Source organism: Calonectris borealis, chromosome 1 (assembly GCF_964195595.1).
Source record: "Calonectris borealis chromosome 1, bCalBor7.hap1.2, whole genome shotgun sequence".
In the NCBI taxonomy this organism is placed as follows: domain Eukaryota; kingdom Metazoa; phylum Chordata; class Aves; order Procellariiformes; family Procellariidae; genus Calonectris; species Calonectris borealis.
In genome coordinates this window covers 70,098,719-70,115,024 of record NC_134312.1, presented here as the reverse complement: position 1 = coordinate 70,115,024, position 16,306 = coordinate 70,098,719, and the positions used below count along the sequence as shown (strand labels likewise).

The following is a 16,306-nucleotide window of genomic DNA, read 5'->3' as shown; positions in this document are numbered from 1 at the left end:
TGGGGTGGTCTGGACATTCTCAGAGGGCTTCTCATGTGCACGTGGACTGGGTGCTGTGCCATAGGTGCCCTCCAGAGCAACGGAACAGAGCAGAGGAGTTGTGAGTTATCATCTCCAATTGTTTATGGTACTATCAAAATCAGCCTCTTAGAGGGATTAAAAAAACCCTTAAGAGGCCATACAAAACTTAAACCTTTTTTCTCTATTTAAAAATAGAGAAAATATAGCATTTTTGAATAATCTGGAGCTTAGAAATACTGTCCACCAGATCTTAGGCCAAGAGAATCACTAAGTCCTGTGATCTATCAGTTCTGTTCTGACTAGAGATCAAAATACGTCAAAAGGCAAATGAAGGACAACTTCTTTATCTCCTCTACCAGATGTACATCACTCCCTACAGATTGGTTACCTAAGTGACTGCCACCAATAGTGGCAAAATTGTGGATTATTTTAAAACAGTAATGTGCCATCTTACAAAACAGTGCACTCCTAAGAAGTTCTTTGGTGATCATACAAAAACCTCTTTTGCTTTTAATTTGGTGTGTGAAAGTCTTTGCATTTCCCCCACATTTTTACACCTTCTTCTGTTAGGTGAATGAAGATATAAATGCTTCCCCGTGTCCCCGTAGAACTACATTCTGACATTCTGTTGCCACCTACTGGGAGAATTGACAGCATCTCATTTCAGGTATTTCTGAAATCCCAAAGTCTAGTATTTCAGTACCCACATAAAACTGCTATATTGATAAAATACTGGCTTTCAGGCATTATCATGGAAACAGAGAACTGTGCTATGTATTTTTAAAATTACTTCTAAATAAAGAAAAATTAAGTCCATGTTGGCATACAGTTTCAAAAGAATTATCTCCTTTTTGGTAAGAATTGTCATACAGGATTTCTCTATATATGTTAAAAATTATAGCATTAGATCTAGACTTGCAGAATTAACTTCCCTAATATAGCAAGTTCAGAACTATAGTTTCTAATATAAAGATCAGATATTCATTTTGCAAATAAAAAGACCAACTACATCAGCGATGTTTCTGGATGTGCCTGCTTTTCTTTATGACCTTTTAGTAAACCTAATACAAACAGATTTACTAGAAAGGGGACAACGCTCCTCAACGTTTTGGGCAAAATGTAATGCATTTCTGTTGCCCTGTTGGAGTTGTATGCCATGAGTATATGTTTCAGTGAAAACATGGATTTTTTTTTTAAAGAAATTTATGAAAGATCAACAGTAAATCCAGCATTAAAAATAACAGTGGTATGTATTTGCTCTCCAGGGTGTCTCTCCTTCATTAGTGTTAAGGGAAACCTTCCAGATAACCGTGAGCTCATAAGCAATTCAGACACGCATGGCAAGGGCAGCAGAACAGGCTTCTAATCTTGCTGCAGGTAGTGTTCAAGCACAGGGCTGCTCAACAGGTATCCCCAAATGGACACCATTTTCTTTACCTTCTGTCACCTTTCTCTTGCTTCCTCCCCCTCCTAAATAGACAAACACACACTGCTTTTTCACCATTGGCCCTGTTCTGCTAATTTTACACCTTTATTTGGTAATTTCAGCTTTAGTTAGTACCCCCAGTAAGCCAACACCCCCTTCACTTTCTGTTGATATCTTACACTCAAGGCAGGGGTCCCCAAAACTCCCCTTTCACTATATGTAATGCCTGGTAGCTTCTCCTGCCATTACCTCGTTACTTTAGACACAGGTTAGGATTGGCCAGCCACTTTTTCTGTTCCATTATCTGCAACATCCCACAGTTTCTCTTGTTATCCCATCAGTTTAACCTCAGGCCATGGCTGGCCACCTGCCTGCATGCCTTAACAATATATTGTTCTAAAATCCTAAAACAATGGGAATATACAAAAATATACCTTATGACGACTTAAGCTGTGACATCGTAGCCAGCGTTCTTAGACATCCCACCTATACCTGTCACGCACATTTTTCATCATGGTTCTGATTTATGGTGATCTCAGTAAGTCTGATGGAGCTGGTAATGCTTCTGTCCTGCATGTCATTTTAAGACCCTTAACTCTGTCACAGATGTTGTTCATTTAGCAGTTACAACAGAACTGTCAGCATACTTGCGCCTCCAGACCAATCCAGTTACGATTGTTACACAGCCGCTGCACAAGCATAGTGTGCTCTAAACTCCTGCTGAAGCTAAGAGTACCTGAATTGTGCCCCTACTCATGGGAGCTGGCAAAATCACACCTTCTAACCACGCACCTTCCACAGCAGAAGCAAGGGCACTAGGACAATCTGTTCTTGGCACCAACAGAGTTCTCGCTGCATCTTACAGCTTTACAAACATTATGTTTTGAATTAGTATGAAATAAAGACTGAGCACTGTAGGTAACTTCTCCTTACGTAGTATCCATAGCAATTATGTGGGACATTTTGAAGCACGAGTTCCTCAAATAATATTACAGCTACATGACTGTATCTTTGTATTGAATAAATGACAGTATAGATGAGAGAGATCCTTTCAGGATATATCAGCAAAAAATATGAAGCCTGTCACCCCCTGAGACAAAGCGACTAATGATTAGCTGGTCATATATCCTGCGTTTACTGTCTTGCGATGTCCTAGTGGAGACCTTATCCCCTTTATAGTCTACTAAGATGGCAATGGACTTGGTGTGTGTGAGACAAGCAGAAATGCAGCCACGTGAAAAAAAGAGACGTAGAGACAATCTTATGCACGGAAAAGGACAGAGGGAATTTTAAGATTCCTCTCCCTCATTTTATTCTCCAACTGAGTCATTTCCCACTTCTTCATAGTCCTTCTCCAGGGCAGACAGGTCTTCTCGGGCCTCTGAGAATTCTCCTTCCTCCATGCCTTCACTAATATACCAGTGCACAAAAGCTCTCTTGGCAAACATCAGATCAAACTTGTGGTCAAGTCTTGCCCAGGCATCTGCAATGGCTGTCGTGTTGCTCAGCATGCAGACTGCTCGCTCAACCTGTGCTAGGTCTCCTCCTGGTGTAACTGTAGGAGGCTGATAGTTGATCCCAACCTGCAAATAACAATAGAAAAGATGGAGGAATAAAAAGAGTTATGAGAAAAGGGACAAAATTAGACAATAAACAGGGTAAGAAAATTGTAAAACCATTGGTGGGGGGAGGAAGAGAGGTAGGGAAAAACTCAAACCACATCAGTGTTAAGTCTAATGTCAGACAAGCTACTTTTTTGTGCAAAAGTCAATTCCTTACCCTCACTCAAGGGGGGGGGGGGGAGAGGGGGAAAAAAAAAGGGAGACCAACAAGAACTGGACTCTAAATGAAGACAAACTCAGAAAAATATGTCAGTATGCATGTAAATATTGGGGACAATGAAGAAAATCTCTCTTTGTGGAGATGATGGCCTTGGAACAGGCTGCCCAGGGAAGTGGTGGAGTCACCATCCCTGGAAGTATTTAAAAGACGTGTAGATGAGGCCCTTAGGGACATGGTGTAGTGGGCATGGTGTGTTGGGTTGACGGTTGGACACGATGATCTTAGAGGTCTTTCCCAACCTTAATGATTCTATGATTCTATGATGTAGAAATGTTTCATTTGCCAACAATATATTATTGATAACTTTTGGGTTTTTTCTTGTTTGGTTGGTTTCGTTTTTTAAATCTCATGAAGGACACTTTCAAGTGTCTCAGTGTCTTTAGAGTATAAGCCTTACCTTGATCTTTCTTCTAAAATGCAATTTCTTTAAGTTTAAAGTCTTATAGGGTTGACATTCTCCTGTTACTGAATACAGAATTACTGTATATGCTCCCATTTATTTTAATATTTTCCACTAGACTGAACTTGCCCTTTAAACATTAAAGAGAAGCTCATGGCAGCCCTACTCACCTTGAAGCCTGTTGGACACCAGTCGACAAACTGGAGGGATCTGTTGGTCTTGATGGCAGCTATTGCTACATTGACGTCTTTGGGAACTACGTCGCCACGGTAGAGCATGCAGCAGGCCATGTACTTCCCATGTCTTGGGTCACATTTCACCATCTGGTTGTTGGGCTCAAAGCAGGAGCTGGTGATTTCAGCCACCGAGAGCTGCTCGTGATATGCTCTGTCAGAGGAGATGATGGGGGCGTAGGTCACTAAGGGGAAGTGGATGCGCGGGTAGGGCACCAGGTTTGTCTGGAACTCCGTCAGATCCACATTGAGGGCACCGTCGAAGCGCAGCGAGGCGGTGATGGAGGAGACAATCTGGCTAATGAGGCGGTTCAGGTTAGTGTAAGTGGGGCAGTCGATGTCCAGGTTTTGTTGGCAGATGTCATAGATGGCCTCGTTATCCACCATGAAGGCGCAGTCCGAATGCTCCAGGGTGCTGTGCGTGGTCAGAATGGAATTGTAGGGCTCCACCACAGCGGTGGAGACCTGAGGGGCTGGGTAGATGGCAAACTCCAGTTTGGACTTCTTTCCGTAATCCATGGAGAGGCGTTCCATCAGTAAGGAGGTAAAGCCAGAGCCGGTACCCCCACCAAAGCTGTGGAAGATCAGGAATCCTTGCAGCCCAGAACAGGCATCAGCCTGAAAGCCAACAGGAAAAGTGAAAGAATAAGTGAATGTATCTTTAAATTACACCTTCAAATAGAGACAGCACCACCCACACCCAGTGCACTGCAGAAAAGTCAGCAGTTTTCCCAGAAAATTCTCATGGTCTGTTTTCCCCTGTAAATCTCAGGTTAGAGTATCAATAGAGCAATATTGATTTTTTTTCTTACAATAATAATGCTATAGCAATATTTGAGGTTTTCCATTTAAGTCTTCCATTATTATGAAAATTAAGATGGGACATCCGGGACCTGCATTTCTCTGTTCTGAGCCAATGACAATAGTAAAAGCAAAACGAGAGCCACTATCGGAAAAAAAAAAACGTATGTGGTGTTTATCTCCCCTCCCACCCTCCTAAGGTCTTGCTTCCAATGTAATAGTGCATACCAGCTTGCGGATACGATCTAATGCTATGTCAATTTTGTCTTTGCCAACAGAGTAGTGGCCACGTGCATAATTATTTGCTGCATCTTCCTTTCCAGTGATCAGTTGTTCTGGATGGAAAAGCTGCCGGTAGGTGCCAGTCCGCACTTCATCTGAACAAGAGAGAAAAAGCATAAGATTGAAAGAAATACTTCACCAAGGTTGATAATGTTTGCAAAACAAATGGAGCATTTTATATTGGCAGAAAATGGTATGGAAGATCTGTATGTTGAAAAACAAAGTACAGACGTGAGGAGTATCATCCGAGATGATGTTTTGATGTTCAGTTTTATAAAAAAAAGTGGACTCTGCTCCAAGTGTAAGTTGCTGTGTTATACAAATGAATTCATTTATCAAATGAGGGCTGTGCCATGCTGTGGTAAAATTTCAGCTCTATATACTGATCAGGTGAAGATCCATCAGAACCTTCAGGGAAATGACTGGAAAAAGAGGAGATTTGCAAGAGTAAAACTATGGTTTCCCCTGAAAATCTGTCAAGACACTTCTGTTGTCTGATTCTTCACGCTCCTTTCTTATAACTGAATGTGAGGAAAGCAGTTTCCATCGGTTAGCAAAGGAAAAAATAACACCACAAAAAAAGTCCAAAAAGGAATCTCTTCAAGAAAGCTAAATTGTACTCATAACCAGTGGAGGTTTAAACAATAGTAAACTTTTGATTTTATTAATTATTAGTAGAGCACCCATGACAGAGTGCAGTCCAGTTTTCATCGTTTCATTGAGAATAACAGAGCTTTTAGTAGTACCTGGTATTAAAAACTTAATACCTGTACATTTTGCCTGCACGTTGGGATCATCTCTAATGGTAAGGGCATTGTCCTGCTATTCAGTGATCTGAATTTTGGCACCCAGAAGAGTTAATTAATTTCTATTTTCCAAGATTAGTTCTATACTGACCTATTACAGTTTGCTCCAAGTCCACCATAATAGCCCGGGGCACGTATTTTCTAGAGCTTGTCTCTCTAAAGAATGTGGCAAAAGACTCATCATTGCTGGGTTGGTCGATGAAGGTGCCATTTGGTTGAATGCCGTGCTCCAGGCAGAAGAGTTCCCAACATGCATTGCCGACTTGAACTCCGGCTTGGCCAATGTGAACAGAGATGCACTCACGCTGAAAGGGAAGGAATGGTGAGAAGAACCAGTGAATATCCTAAAAGTCTACAAGCTGATCTTACCTGAAACCCCAAATCAACCAATGATTACAAAATTTTCCACAAGACTGGAATTAATGGAAAATATTCTGACACTTATTTACAAATAGGAAGAAAAATATTTTGCTGTGCATAGAGAGAAACAATAATCACAACAGCTAGAGATTTGTAGCCATGCCTACACATGGTGTACAGTACACGGGATCTACGTGTAAGTGCACATAAGCCTATACAGGTAGAAAAACTGTGTATAGGTACACAAAATAACAGCTAAGGAGTATGAGCCAAGTCTAGTTATCCGGGACAAGACACAGCTATGCTGCCTTATTGATACATAGATAAAGCAAAGGGAATGAAGCATCTTCTGATCTCTCAACCTTCTGTTGAACGCATGTTGGACAGGTGGAAAACAGGTTTGTAGAAGTTAAAGGAACAAGAATTAAGGTGCCTTTAGTACCTTAATTAATTTCAAACACTGATTGTTTCGGCCCGTTCTCTGGGTACTTTTAATTCAATTTAACATGTGAAAAGTTAACTTGATACTCAAGAGGACTTGGTACTCTTTATGTGTTAGTCTAAATTAATCTCCCGAGAAATCCTTCTCATACATACACTTCTGTAATCATGGCTGTTCAGTCAATAACTAGTTTCTAAAGTGTTTATTACTGTGTCATGCACATAGTTTAATAACAGGAATCTGAAACACAAAATATAATATCATATTCTAAAAGAAAAAGAAGTGTGCCTCCTTGTGTAGACTGCTATGCAGACTTTAAAGGGTTCTCTCAAAAACACTCTCGTTGGACATGGTATATTTGAATGTGAATCTTTCAGCAGATGATTCCCATCCACTCTTACGGAGTATCTAGGGAAATGTCCTCATTTCTTTGCTCTCAATGCTCACAAGCTAGTAGGAAAAGGCCATTAATACAGGGTTAAACATACCATATTCAAAGTACATCCAGAGCAGCTTCTACCCAAACAGGAAAAGTAAGTTCCAAGCCCATCCTTCTTTTTCTGCATATAACTTCTCTTGTAATAAATTTACTAACACAAATGTAGCTGTACATATTGGATTCTAAATTTATTTACAAAGAAGCTAATACAATAGTTCGTTTGTACGCTGTGAGTAACGTTTGTTGCCCCCAAAATGAAGCAAAAGAAGTCACTTCAACCTTCCCACCTTCACTCAGATCTTGACCAGAGTAGGGGGAAACAGAAGGCCAAACTCATTGCTCATTATTTCATAAAATAATCTGATTCTTTTCTTACCATGGTTTCTCCTGCGTGCTTCCTTTCTTGATTGGTGGTAGCAGCAGCTTTGGTTACTGATGTTTCTACTGTTGTATAATCAGCCTGGTGCAAGGTGGCATGGCATCCACACCTCGCTGGCCGGGGCCCCGCAGCATCACAGTGGAGGCAGGGGACGTCATAATCTCTCCTGGGCAACCGTCCCATTCCACCCACTCACCTCGTACACCAGCAGCCTGCTCTCACTCATGTACAGGACCCAGCCCTAAAGTCTGTACTTAAGCAAGTCTTCCCAGTTAATTCTCCAAGCTAAACCTTGGGGTTTTTTTTAAAAAAAAAAGAAAATTACAACTGGTATTAGTAACTAGAATTTTAATGCATACAGAGCGTCTTCACAAATAACCGGTTTCGTTACTTAAAACTCTTAACAACTGGTGAATATGCTACTGATAACCATTTCAGAATTTCTTCATTTACACTTTCAAAAGGTGGCATAATTTTTAAATGGCATCTTTCTGACAAAGGCATCTGTAGATGAATGGTGGACATGGAGTTAACTTGCCTAAGTTCCACTGATTGAAATGAGCTGGGGAACAGGTTGAACTGCAGCTCCACTTGACTGACTATTTGATCATCTGTGGACAAGGTACATTGGATTATCTTCTTGTCTCCTGGTGCTAAGGCACCAAAGCTTCTCTTTCTGCCAGCCATTCCTTATCTTTGTGACCTCTGTTCATTATAGACAACTGTTCTTCAGCCTTTCAGCTGCCTACCATATGGGCCAATACAAGTTTTTTGCATCTAGCAAGAAGATGGCAAAACAAAAAAGCAGAACTATAATTTGCTCTTATATCTGGAGCTAATAGCACAAAGTTCACACACACATGGCCACACACACACACATTCTCTCTGACAAGGCTTAAACAGTAGGATCCCCATGGCTATGTCTTTTCCCTCCATGATATAATGAGAGTGCAGAGAAAAACACAGCTAAAGATAAATACCAGGTACTTTATTCTTAGTAGTACTGGTCTTGGCCATCCCAAGGTACACAGAGACACATATTTAAAAAAAAAAAATGCTGGATCTTTCACAGAAAGTAATTACCACTCTCTGAACTCCTATGAAAATGCAGATTTATACCCTACCAACATCATCAGTTGATTAGATATTGTCAGATTCACACTGAACAAGTCCTCTACTTAATTAAAATATGCCTGTACAATGAGGACACGTAGTGAAACATTTCCAGAAATTATTTGAAAACTGTAGAGTATCAATACATTAAACGCAAAAGTTTTCATATACTCAATCACAGCACAAATAAGCAACCCCACAAAGAGGTAAATCAGTAGTCACTTTACTGTGAAAATTAAATATTGCAGTTTTAGTTTTAATGGCAAAAAAAACCCCGATTGCTTGTTTCTGCCTTCTTGCCCTCTCATGATGAATTAAATACAATACAAATGCAAAATCAGTAGTCCTCAAAAAAAGTGAAGGTTACCAACCTACATTTAAAATCAAGTTGAATGTTAAAGTCCTGGTAAATGAGTGGCTATGACATTTAATAGCATTCTAAACATAATGTATGGTAATGTATGGCCTGCTCAGACCACTGGTCCCAACCTCCAAAATTGCCTCTCTGCCATCTAACTAAAAATGTTAATAGAAAACTGGAGCAAAAAATGGTTGTTACCTAAACAGTCAATTTAGTGAAAATTTGGCCTGACTTCAGAGTGAAGTTTGCTATTTCATTCACTGGCTTACAAAGGACTTAAGGTGAGGCCTTGCAAAGTAGGGGTCCAGTAGACACAACCTAGTCATTTCTTGAAAGAGCTCAACTCCGGACAGAGCTTCTGTGTTTTATTCTACCTGGTTTCCCAACAACTGTTGGTTGCAGAGTAGGAACTACACTTACAGTTGGATTACAAGAACCATCTAGCAATATCAAAAGCAGCTCTTCCCTACGTGCGCAGAGTATCTAAGAAATAACTTTTTAATATGGTGAAACATTATGTGCTACTTATCCTGGTGTAAAGTCCTAGCAGAGACAAAAACTTTGGGGAGGGATATGGGATTGTTTTCGTTTTTACTCTTGAGACAAGTAGGCAAGGTAGTTAGTGCATTCATTATGACCTGCCCCAGTTTATCTGACACGAACGTTTCTCTATTGGGATAGTTCAAGAAGAAACAGACACAGAACTATTTTTAGCAGTGAAGATGCAGACTGTTTTCAAAGTGTCCTGGCAGATAGCAAAGCAACAGATTGCACACAGTTTGAAGGCACCAACAGCCTGCTATCCATGGGAAGAAAACTGAAATAGCCACCACCTCAGTGTACGGCTACTGCTAGAGACAAAAGAACAACCTGAAGGGCACTGCTGTTGTAAGACACGACACTGGGATCTCTATTGGCTACTTTTCACAGGTTTGGTGTGTTGGATAGAATCTGCCCACCAAAAAGGCTGCTTTGTTCAACATTTTGTAGTTTGGGCTGACATCAGCCAGCCTGCAGCCTTTTGGCACAGATGCTGGGCTATTTGTTTGCCACAAAGACTCCTTTAACTTGCCCTCTCCACCACACAACAGTTTGCTCCAGTGAAAGCAGTATTTAAGTAGGTCAGTGCTCTCTCCTTTGGAATCTACCCTTTGTCAATCAATGATACGTGGATGGATGAAGAAGAAATGAATGTTCTACCCCAAACCTCCAATTGCTGCCCCAAGTGGTCAGAAATAGGGTCGGTCTGGTGATAGATCTTCTGCAAAGATAATAATTTTCTTGCCACAGATCTGGGGAAGGTTTTGGGAAGTATCTCTTTCTACCTATTAATAAACTTCTGTTCTGAATGATAGAGAATTGAAAAATCGCTCCCATGTAACGCAGGACTTTAGATATTGAGGGCAGGGAGGGCAATTCTAGACATACGGAGACTTTTTGACATCTACATAAACAAAGCAAGAGGTAGGGAAAGAGTAAAACAATGCAACAACTTCAATTGTTCAACGAGACAATAATATAGAATATAGTTTAAAAAAATAAGTCTATTTCCTTACCACCACCACATGCTCCTAAGAATTGCTATGCATCAGGCAAGCACAAAGTGCTGTAATTTGCATTTAAGAAGAGTAGGTGCAGCACAATAGTCTTTGTGGCCCACCACCTTGGCTTTCTGGCTTAAATATGACTAAAATCAAGAGCACCTGTATAAGGAGGCATCAGTCACAAGAGAAACCATGGCCTTCAAAATGCAATAGGCTTCACTTTCTCCAGTGTTTTTCTTCCACATGCTTGTCCTAAATCCCATGCTGCAGGAACTGGGCTTTTCAGATGTCAGGCAAAACAGAATATTCCCCTAATTATTGGTACTCCGTTGCCTTTTACAGTCATGCCTCCAGGAAAACTACTTCACTTGTTCAGAGAACTGCCCAGCATTTGCAAGGATGAAACCTTCTTCCATAGTTCATAACTGGCTACACAACCCTCACTCAAGAGCTACATCCAAAGCAAAGTGTTTGAAAAGAAGGATTCTTATTCGGTTGTAGATTACAGAAGGAGTGGCTTTACTCTGGTGTTGGAGAGAACGGTGCTGTAGAGCCAAGCAAAATATCAGGAATATTTGGTGTGGTTTCAAACTTCATACAACGCTATTCCCTGTCTGAAGAAACGAAGGTATCACCACACAGGAGTTCACAGGTGATCATCTCAATTAGGACACTGATTTCAACAGTCCTTGAAGAGCCTGATAATATCCTCAAGACAAGTTGACACTTCTACAGCAGCGGAGAAGAACGCATTCTGTGACAGAAGACACCTAGTCTTGAATTGGAGGCCTATGCATTGGAGAAAATACAGCTGCCCAAGCCTGTCGGAAGAGCTGGACCAGTTTGTAAATGAATGGCAGTGATGTGGGAGAAGCTGCAGAACAAAACAAGCAAAAGAGCCTTTCATTATAAAAGGTAAAACCAAGATACACTAAACGCATTAAGAAAGAACTAATCCTAACTAGAGTTAAGCAAAACCTAGTTGTCTTACTTCTCTCTGTTTGGCTCAGTACTTTGGCCTTCATTCAGGGCACTGCTCCCATCCCTAGCAAGCCGTCTTCAGTATTTTCCAACGGACTATTTGCAGAATAGCTATAGAGCACCCATCACCCAGCAAAAGGGGAAACACCCATCCCCTCCACGCCCCAGCTGCCACCTCTACGTCATGGGACCAGCCCATTCCTCAGTGACAGCAACAGCCATCATTAGTGAAACTCCATATATAAGGAGATCAAACACATGACTACATTGCTGCTCTGGGCAACTCTTCACTTTCCTGACAGGACAGCCTGTCAGGCAATCACTCTTCCAGGAGACATTCACCTTGTAGAACCTCAAGTTGACTGAGGCAGAGGCTGAGTCTAGGACAGCTCAGCCTGCCTCTCACAGTCTGTACCTTGCCTGTTGGAAAGAGCTAAGGATGGAATAACTGTTTTCAGAAAACTGGCTTTTGTAGAGCTGCATCTTTATACATGGATTGCAACTGGAAACATTAGAAACAAGCCTAATAGTAAGTTCCTAGTCACACAATTTTTGTGTCTCCCAAAGATGAGACATTTACACAGACCAAATCTATTAAAAGCAACTATTTTCTTCTCTGTAACCATAATGGAATTTAAGAAATTGGAAACCTTAATACTGTACCTGGGTCTAATCTCACCACCACCAGGTACAGCAGAAAAGTAGCCAAGAGCATCTTTTTGTAAGGAAGTAAATAGAAGTGGCTTGACATGGACCTCAGTGCTCTACGTAGCAATGTTAACATGGTCAAGAGCTTTCGGGACAGAGCACCTAGAACACAAGAACAGAAAGGCTGTTAGGGCAAAGTAAAGCAAAAAAAGTAATCACATAGATACAGATAATATGAAACTAAGATACTAAAATAAGACTGTTTTTAGTTTGATTGCATGAGAGTTAGGATGGGGTTTTTTTTATAATAGGGACTAGAGAAACAGTACAATTTTGTAATATAATTCATTATACTTTTTTCTTAGGCATCTACTTTAGTATAGTATGATCTTATACCACAGTTCTGCCAGCTTCTCTCCTGGGAGATAACATCAAGTGATTTACAGTTCTGGAGGAGCAGCAGTACTTTAAATGCCAGGCATGCATTGTTCTACATGGGCTCGACTGTAAATGGAGACAAAGCAGAGAGTACACAGAGCCAACAAAATGTACCCTTAAAGGATTGCTAGGTAGTTTTAGTTTCCCTTTTGTACCTTTAAAAAAAACCAAAACATTTATTCTGAAGTGCTTTTGAACCTGGAAAATAATTCTCATCTCTTGACATCGGCAGAGACTACATACGCTTTGTAATTGTCAGCAAATGGATCACTTCCATTTCCTTCTGTGATACACACCAGGAGTTCCTCGTGGCTGTGAAACACAACAGGACTTCCTCATGGCTGGTTTGTCATGACAGTATTCTTAATACATAGTTAATACTTGCTTTCCTGTGTTAGTAAGGGACCAACTAACTTGAAATAAAATTATGAAAAAGGAGCGCAAACAACAGGGGGAAAGCCTACCCAAAACAGTTTCTGTTGCTGCATCTTGCTGCTCTTCAGCAGCCGAGTGCATCTCTTCCTGTTGAGTCCACCGACATCGGCTTTCACAAATGGTCCCGAGAAATGCTAGCTGCTGCTCACTGTCAAAAACATCACAGCCGCGTACAAGCTCTTCTGCCCCCTCAAACCGGCCAAGCGGAAGCAACACATGCAACACATAGAGCTCCAGCAATGAACCGTACTCAGGGAGGCTCTTATTGGTTTGATCTCTCAGCCAGCTACTGCCAACCTCCAGCATCACCTGGGGCTCTCTCACTTTGCTGTATAACAGGATACTGAAACAGAAGGAAGAAATATTAGAAAACACTAACTCTTTGTAAAAGTTGAGACCACTGACAATTACTACCCAAAAGTAGCTATCATGAAGACATGTATCAGGGTCTACACTTGAAACACAGATTTCTGAGGCGGACAATAGGTGTAGCCACTGATGTTACTTTCTCAGCATCACCCCTTTTGTACTTTTTCACCATAAAGCAATCTGCTGGCCTGCACACACAGGTCAAGAACAGGCCTGTCCCAGGTTCCACTTTCATCCTCACTTACACCGCGCAAAGTAAAAATATCACACAATATTCAAGTCTGGCCTGCTATTAAACCTAATGCATGCAAGCCCTTCTGTATCTGACAGGCACAGACAGAAACTCACCACAGCTCCAGAACTTTTGGAGGCAGATGTTCGGGGACATGGTAATACTGTAGGACCCAAGACAGAACTTCTCTCCACCGGTTCATCTCAGCCAGTGCCTGAATCCCCACAACACAAAGGGAGCATTTCACTTCTGCAGAACTGGTAATGAAGAGACACCTAAATAAGCACTTCTTACACCTCCCCTTGCCTCCCTTCCCGCAAGCCGCAGCCGAGCCTAGGTGCTCTACAGTTCTCCAACAGCCGCTTCCCCTCCTTTCCCTCTCCTCCTACCCTTCGCCCCCGATAAAAAGGCAAATTCAACCCCCCGAGAAGATGCACAGAGGCTGCGTCTCTAGGAGGACGCGAGGAAGGCTCCTGGGCACACCTCGCTTCCCTCAAACACGCACAGATCCCTTCATGCGAGACATGTGAATAGAGACAGGCCGCTATCACACAGCGGCCCAAGCCGAGCCCGGTTTTAAACGGTTACCAACTCCCTTTTTAGCAAACAAGCGCCACCCTCCGTTTATTTAGATAATTAACAAAAAGCTAAGCAAAACCACGGCAAGAACCACCGGTGCTACTGCCATTCACACAGATGTTTATATTCAAACCCATATCCTAACCCCCCGCCAAAAAAGAAAAACCCAGAGTTTATTAAACCCCAAAAGCCCTCTATTAAAAAAATAACGCCCCAAACGGACACGGCCGGCATTTAGCTGATGCGACACCGAGCCACTTCCCAGCGCCGCCCTGTCCCCGCTCCGCACGCCCGGCACCCGCTCGCACCTCTCGGGGCCGGGGCCGGTCCCGGGGCCCAGGCTGTCGCAGCCCGCCTCACACCTCTCCACGGCGGCAGCGAAGTCCCGGTGCAGCACCAGCAGATCCGCCGCCTCCTCCAGCAGCGAGGCCGCCTGGGCCGAGACCGGGGGCCAGGCCAGAGGCTCGCTCCTCATGGCGGCGGCGGGAGGGCTGCCGGGAGGGGGGCTACTGCTGCCACCGTCCTCCCCGCGCCCCGCCGCCCGCCGCCCGCCCGGCTCCGGCTCCGGCTCCAGCGCCGCCACTGCCCCCTCGGGGGCGCGGCTCGGCTCCGCTCAGGCAGGCAGCAGCAGGAGCTGAAGGCTCCGGAAGGCCGTCAGGGCACGCCCGCGCCACCGCCTGCTGGCAGCGGAAGGGCCGCCCCAGCGGACATCTTCTCCCCGCCCCGCGGGCCGATGGGGGTCATGTAGTCTAGGGGTGGCAGGAGGGAGCCGGGATCAACGGCCGCCGGGGCGAGGCGGAGTCAGCGGCGGCTCCTCGGGGGCCGTCCCGCCCGCAGTCGGGGCGGCGGCAGAGCTGGTTTTGCGAGGATCGGTGGTTAAGAGCGGGGTCTCCGGGGGCCCTCCGAGAAGCTGCGGCCGCAGGCTGTGGGATCACGGCGCTTTCAGCCGTGCCGTGCCGTGCCGTGCCGTGCCGTGCCGTGCCGTGCCGTGCCGGGGCTCGGTGCCGGTCCGTGCCAAAAACCTCTTCAGTTTCTCACTCGTGTGGCTGTGAGGGGAAGCGGCCAAGCCAGCGCTCTCCGCCTCGGCTGCCCTCGTTAGCAGGCGGGTCGGGGCCCCGCAGCGGCCGCTGCCGTTACCCCCGCGGCCGCCGGGCGTCAGCCCAGCCCCAAGCGTGTCCCTGCCGAGCAATGGGCCCCGGAGGAGGCCGCTTCGGAGCAAGGCAGCACGGCTGCGGTCCTGCGGCTTTGCTCACCGCGGCCAGCCGGCAGGAGACGAGGATTGGGGCGGGTAGTCAAGGGGGAGCGCTCCCCCGCTGCTCCAGCAGGCTCCTGGGCGGGATGATGGGTGCCCTCCGCTCCCGGCCTCCTCTTCCTCCGGGGCCTTTTCCTCAGTCACCCCGTGTCCGCGGTTTTAAGCAGATTGCGCTATGAAAGGAACTGGAGTTCGGGCGTAATAACATTGTCTCCATCAGTACCCTACAGGCAACGATTCACATTCTTCTTCAGTTGTTACTTAAAAACAATAGGGTGTCTTGGTTACAAGATAATTACGGCAGTCGTGCAAACTCTCTTTAGAAATTAATCTCTACAGGAGAGGCAGGATTGATTTATTTTGTAATGCTGACTCCTCACTATGATTATGTAATTAGAAAAATAAAATATGCTAATGCAGCACGTGTTAAAAAGTGAAATGCATCTTTTAAAGGGGAGTTTCTATGCTATTTCAGTGTTGGAAGCAGGGAAGAAAGCGTGGAGAGTATGATTAAAAACTTGATCATAACTCTCTTTTTCTAAGTAGCTGTTTCCAGGAGACAAGAGCATGCACCTGCCCCTCACAGTAGCGGCAGGAGCACTCTGCAGCAGCAGCTTTCACATTGCTGTGCACCCACGGGGTTTGCACGCCGTGCCGTTAACTGTGGAAGATGTTCCTGGAGGATTCAGGCTGGTTAAGGCAAAAACACAGCACAGAAACATTTTAAGAGGAAGGGCCCAGCAGCTAAGCAAAGGCGGAGGTAAAGGCGTGTCAGGCTTCTGTTTCTGTTGCTTGGTGCTTGCAATTTGGAAAACAACATTCCTTTTTGGGAACTACAAGTCCCAAAGTGCACTGTGGGAAGAACATGCCTCGTACCAGCTAGCGCCCAGCACAAATTGCCAAATATGGATAAGGAATCAATT

At 44.0% G+C, this 16,306-nt stretch overlaps 2 protein-coding genes across 2 annotated transcripts; both read right to left on the bottom strand.

Annotated features, from left to right (window-relative positions):
- Nucleotides 1-2,701: 2,701 nt before the first annotated feature.
- LOC142086562 (tubulin alpha-2 chain) lies at nucleotides 2,702-7,758 on the bottom strand. Its single transcript, XM_075159700.1, has 5 exons — nucleotides 7,429-7,758; nucleotides 5,903-6,116; nucleotides 4,952-5,100; nucleotides 3,860-4,540; nucleotides 2,702-3,030 (listed from the first exon to the last, which is right to left on the bottom strand). Exons 1-5 carry the CDS (start codon nucleotides 7,612-7,614, stop codon nucleotides 2,758-2,760), a joined length of 1,503 nt encoding a protein of 500 aa, XP_075015801.1. The 5' UTR covers nucleotides 7,615-7,758; the 3' UTR covers nucleotides 2,702-2,757.
- A 640-nt stretch (nucleotides 7,759-8,398) lies between these two features.
- On the bottom strand, nucleotides 8,399-14,739 carry PEX26 (peroxisomal biogenesis factor 26). The gene is made up of 5 exons (XM_075159706.1): nucleotides 14,440-14,739; nucleotides 13,669-13,809; nucleotides 12,981-13,294; nucleotides 12,094-12,240; nucleotides 8,399-11,323 (listed from the first exon to the last, which is right to left on the bottom strand). Exons 1-5 carry the CDS (start codon nucleotides 14,604-14,606, stop codon nucleotides 11,220-11,222), a joined length of 873 nt encoding a protein of 290 aa, XP_075015807.1. The 5' UTR covers nucleotides 14,607-14,739; the 3' UTR covers nucleotides 8,399-11,219.
- Between the last annotated feature and the right edge of the window lie 1,567 nt (nucleotides 14,740-16,306).

Excerpts from the sequence above, each read along its gene's own strand:
- LOC142086562 (XM_075159700.1), bottom strand. The coding sequence starts at position 7,614 with ATGGGACGGTTGCCCAGGAGAGATTATGACGTCCCCTGCCTCCACTGT. Across the intron at positions 5,101-5,902 it reads CTTGGAGCAAACTGTAATAG|ATGAAGTGCGGACTGGCACC; the intron begins GTCAGTATAGAA and ends TCTCTTGTTCAG. Across the intron at positions 3,031-3,859 it reads GGTGTCCAACAGGCTTCAAG|GTTGGGATCAACTATCAGCC; the intron begins GTGAGTAGGGCT and ends TGTTATTTGCAG.
- PEX26 (XM_075159706.1), bottom strand. The coding sequence starts at position 14,606 with ATGAGGAGCGAGCCTCTGGCCTGGCCCCCGGTCTCGGCCCAGGCGGCC. Across the intron at positions 13,810-14,439 it reads ACCGGCCCCGGCCCCGAGAG|TTCTGCAGAAGTGAAATGCT; the intron begins GTGCGAGCGGGT and ends CTTCATTACCAG. Across the intron at positions 13,295-13,668 it reads CCAAAAGTTCTGGAGCTGTG|TATCCTGTTATACAGCAAAG; the intron begins GTGAGTTTCTGT and ends CTTCTGTTTCAG.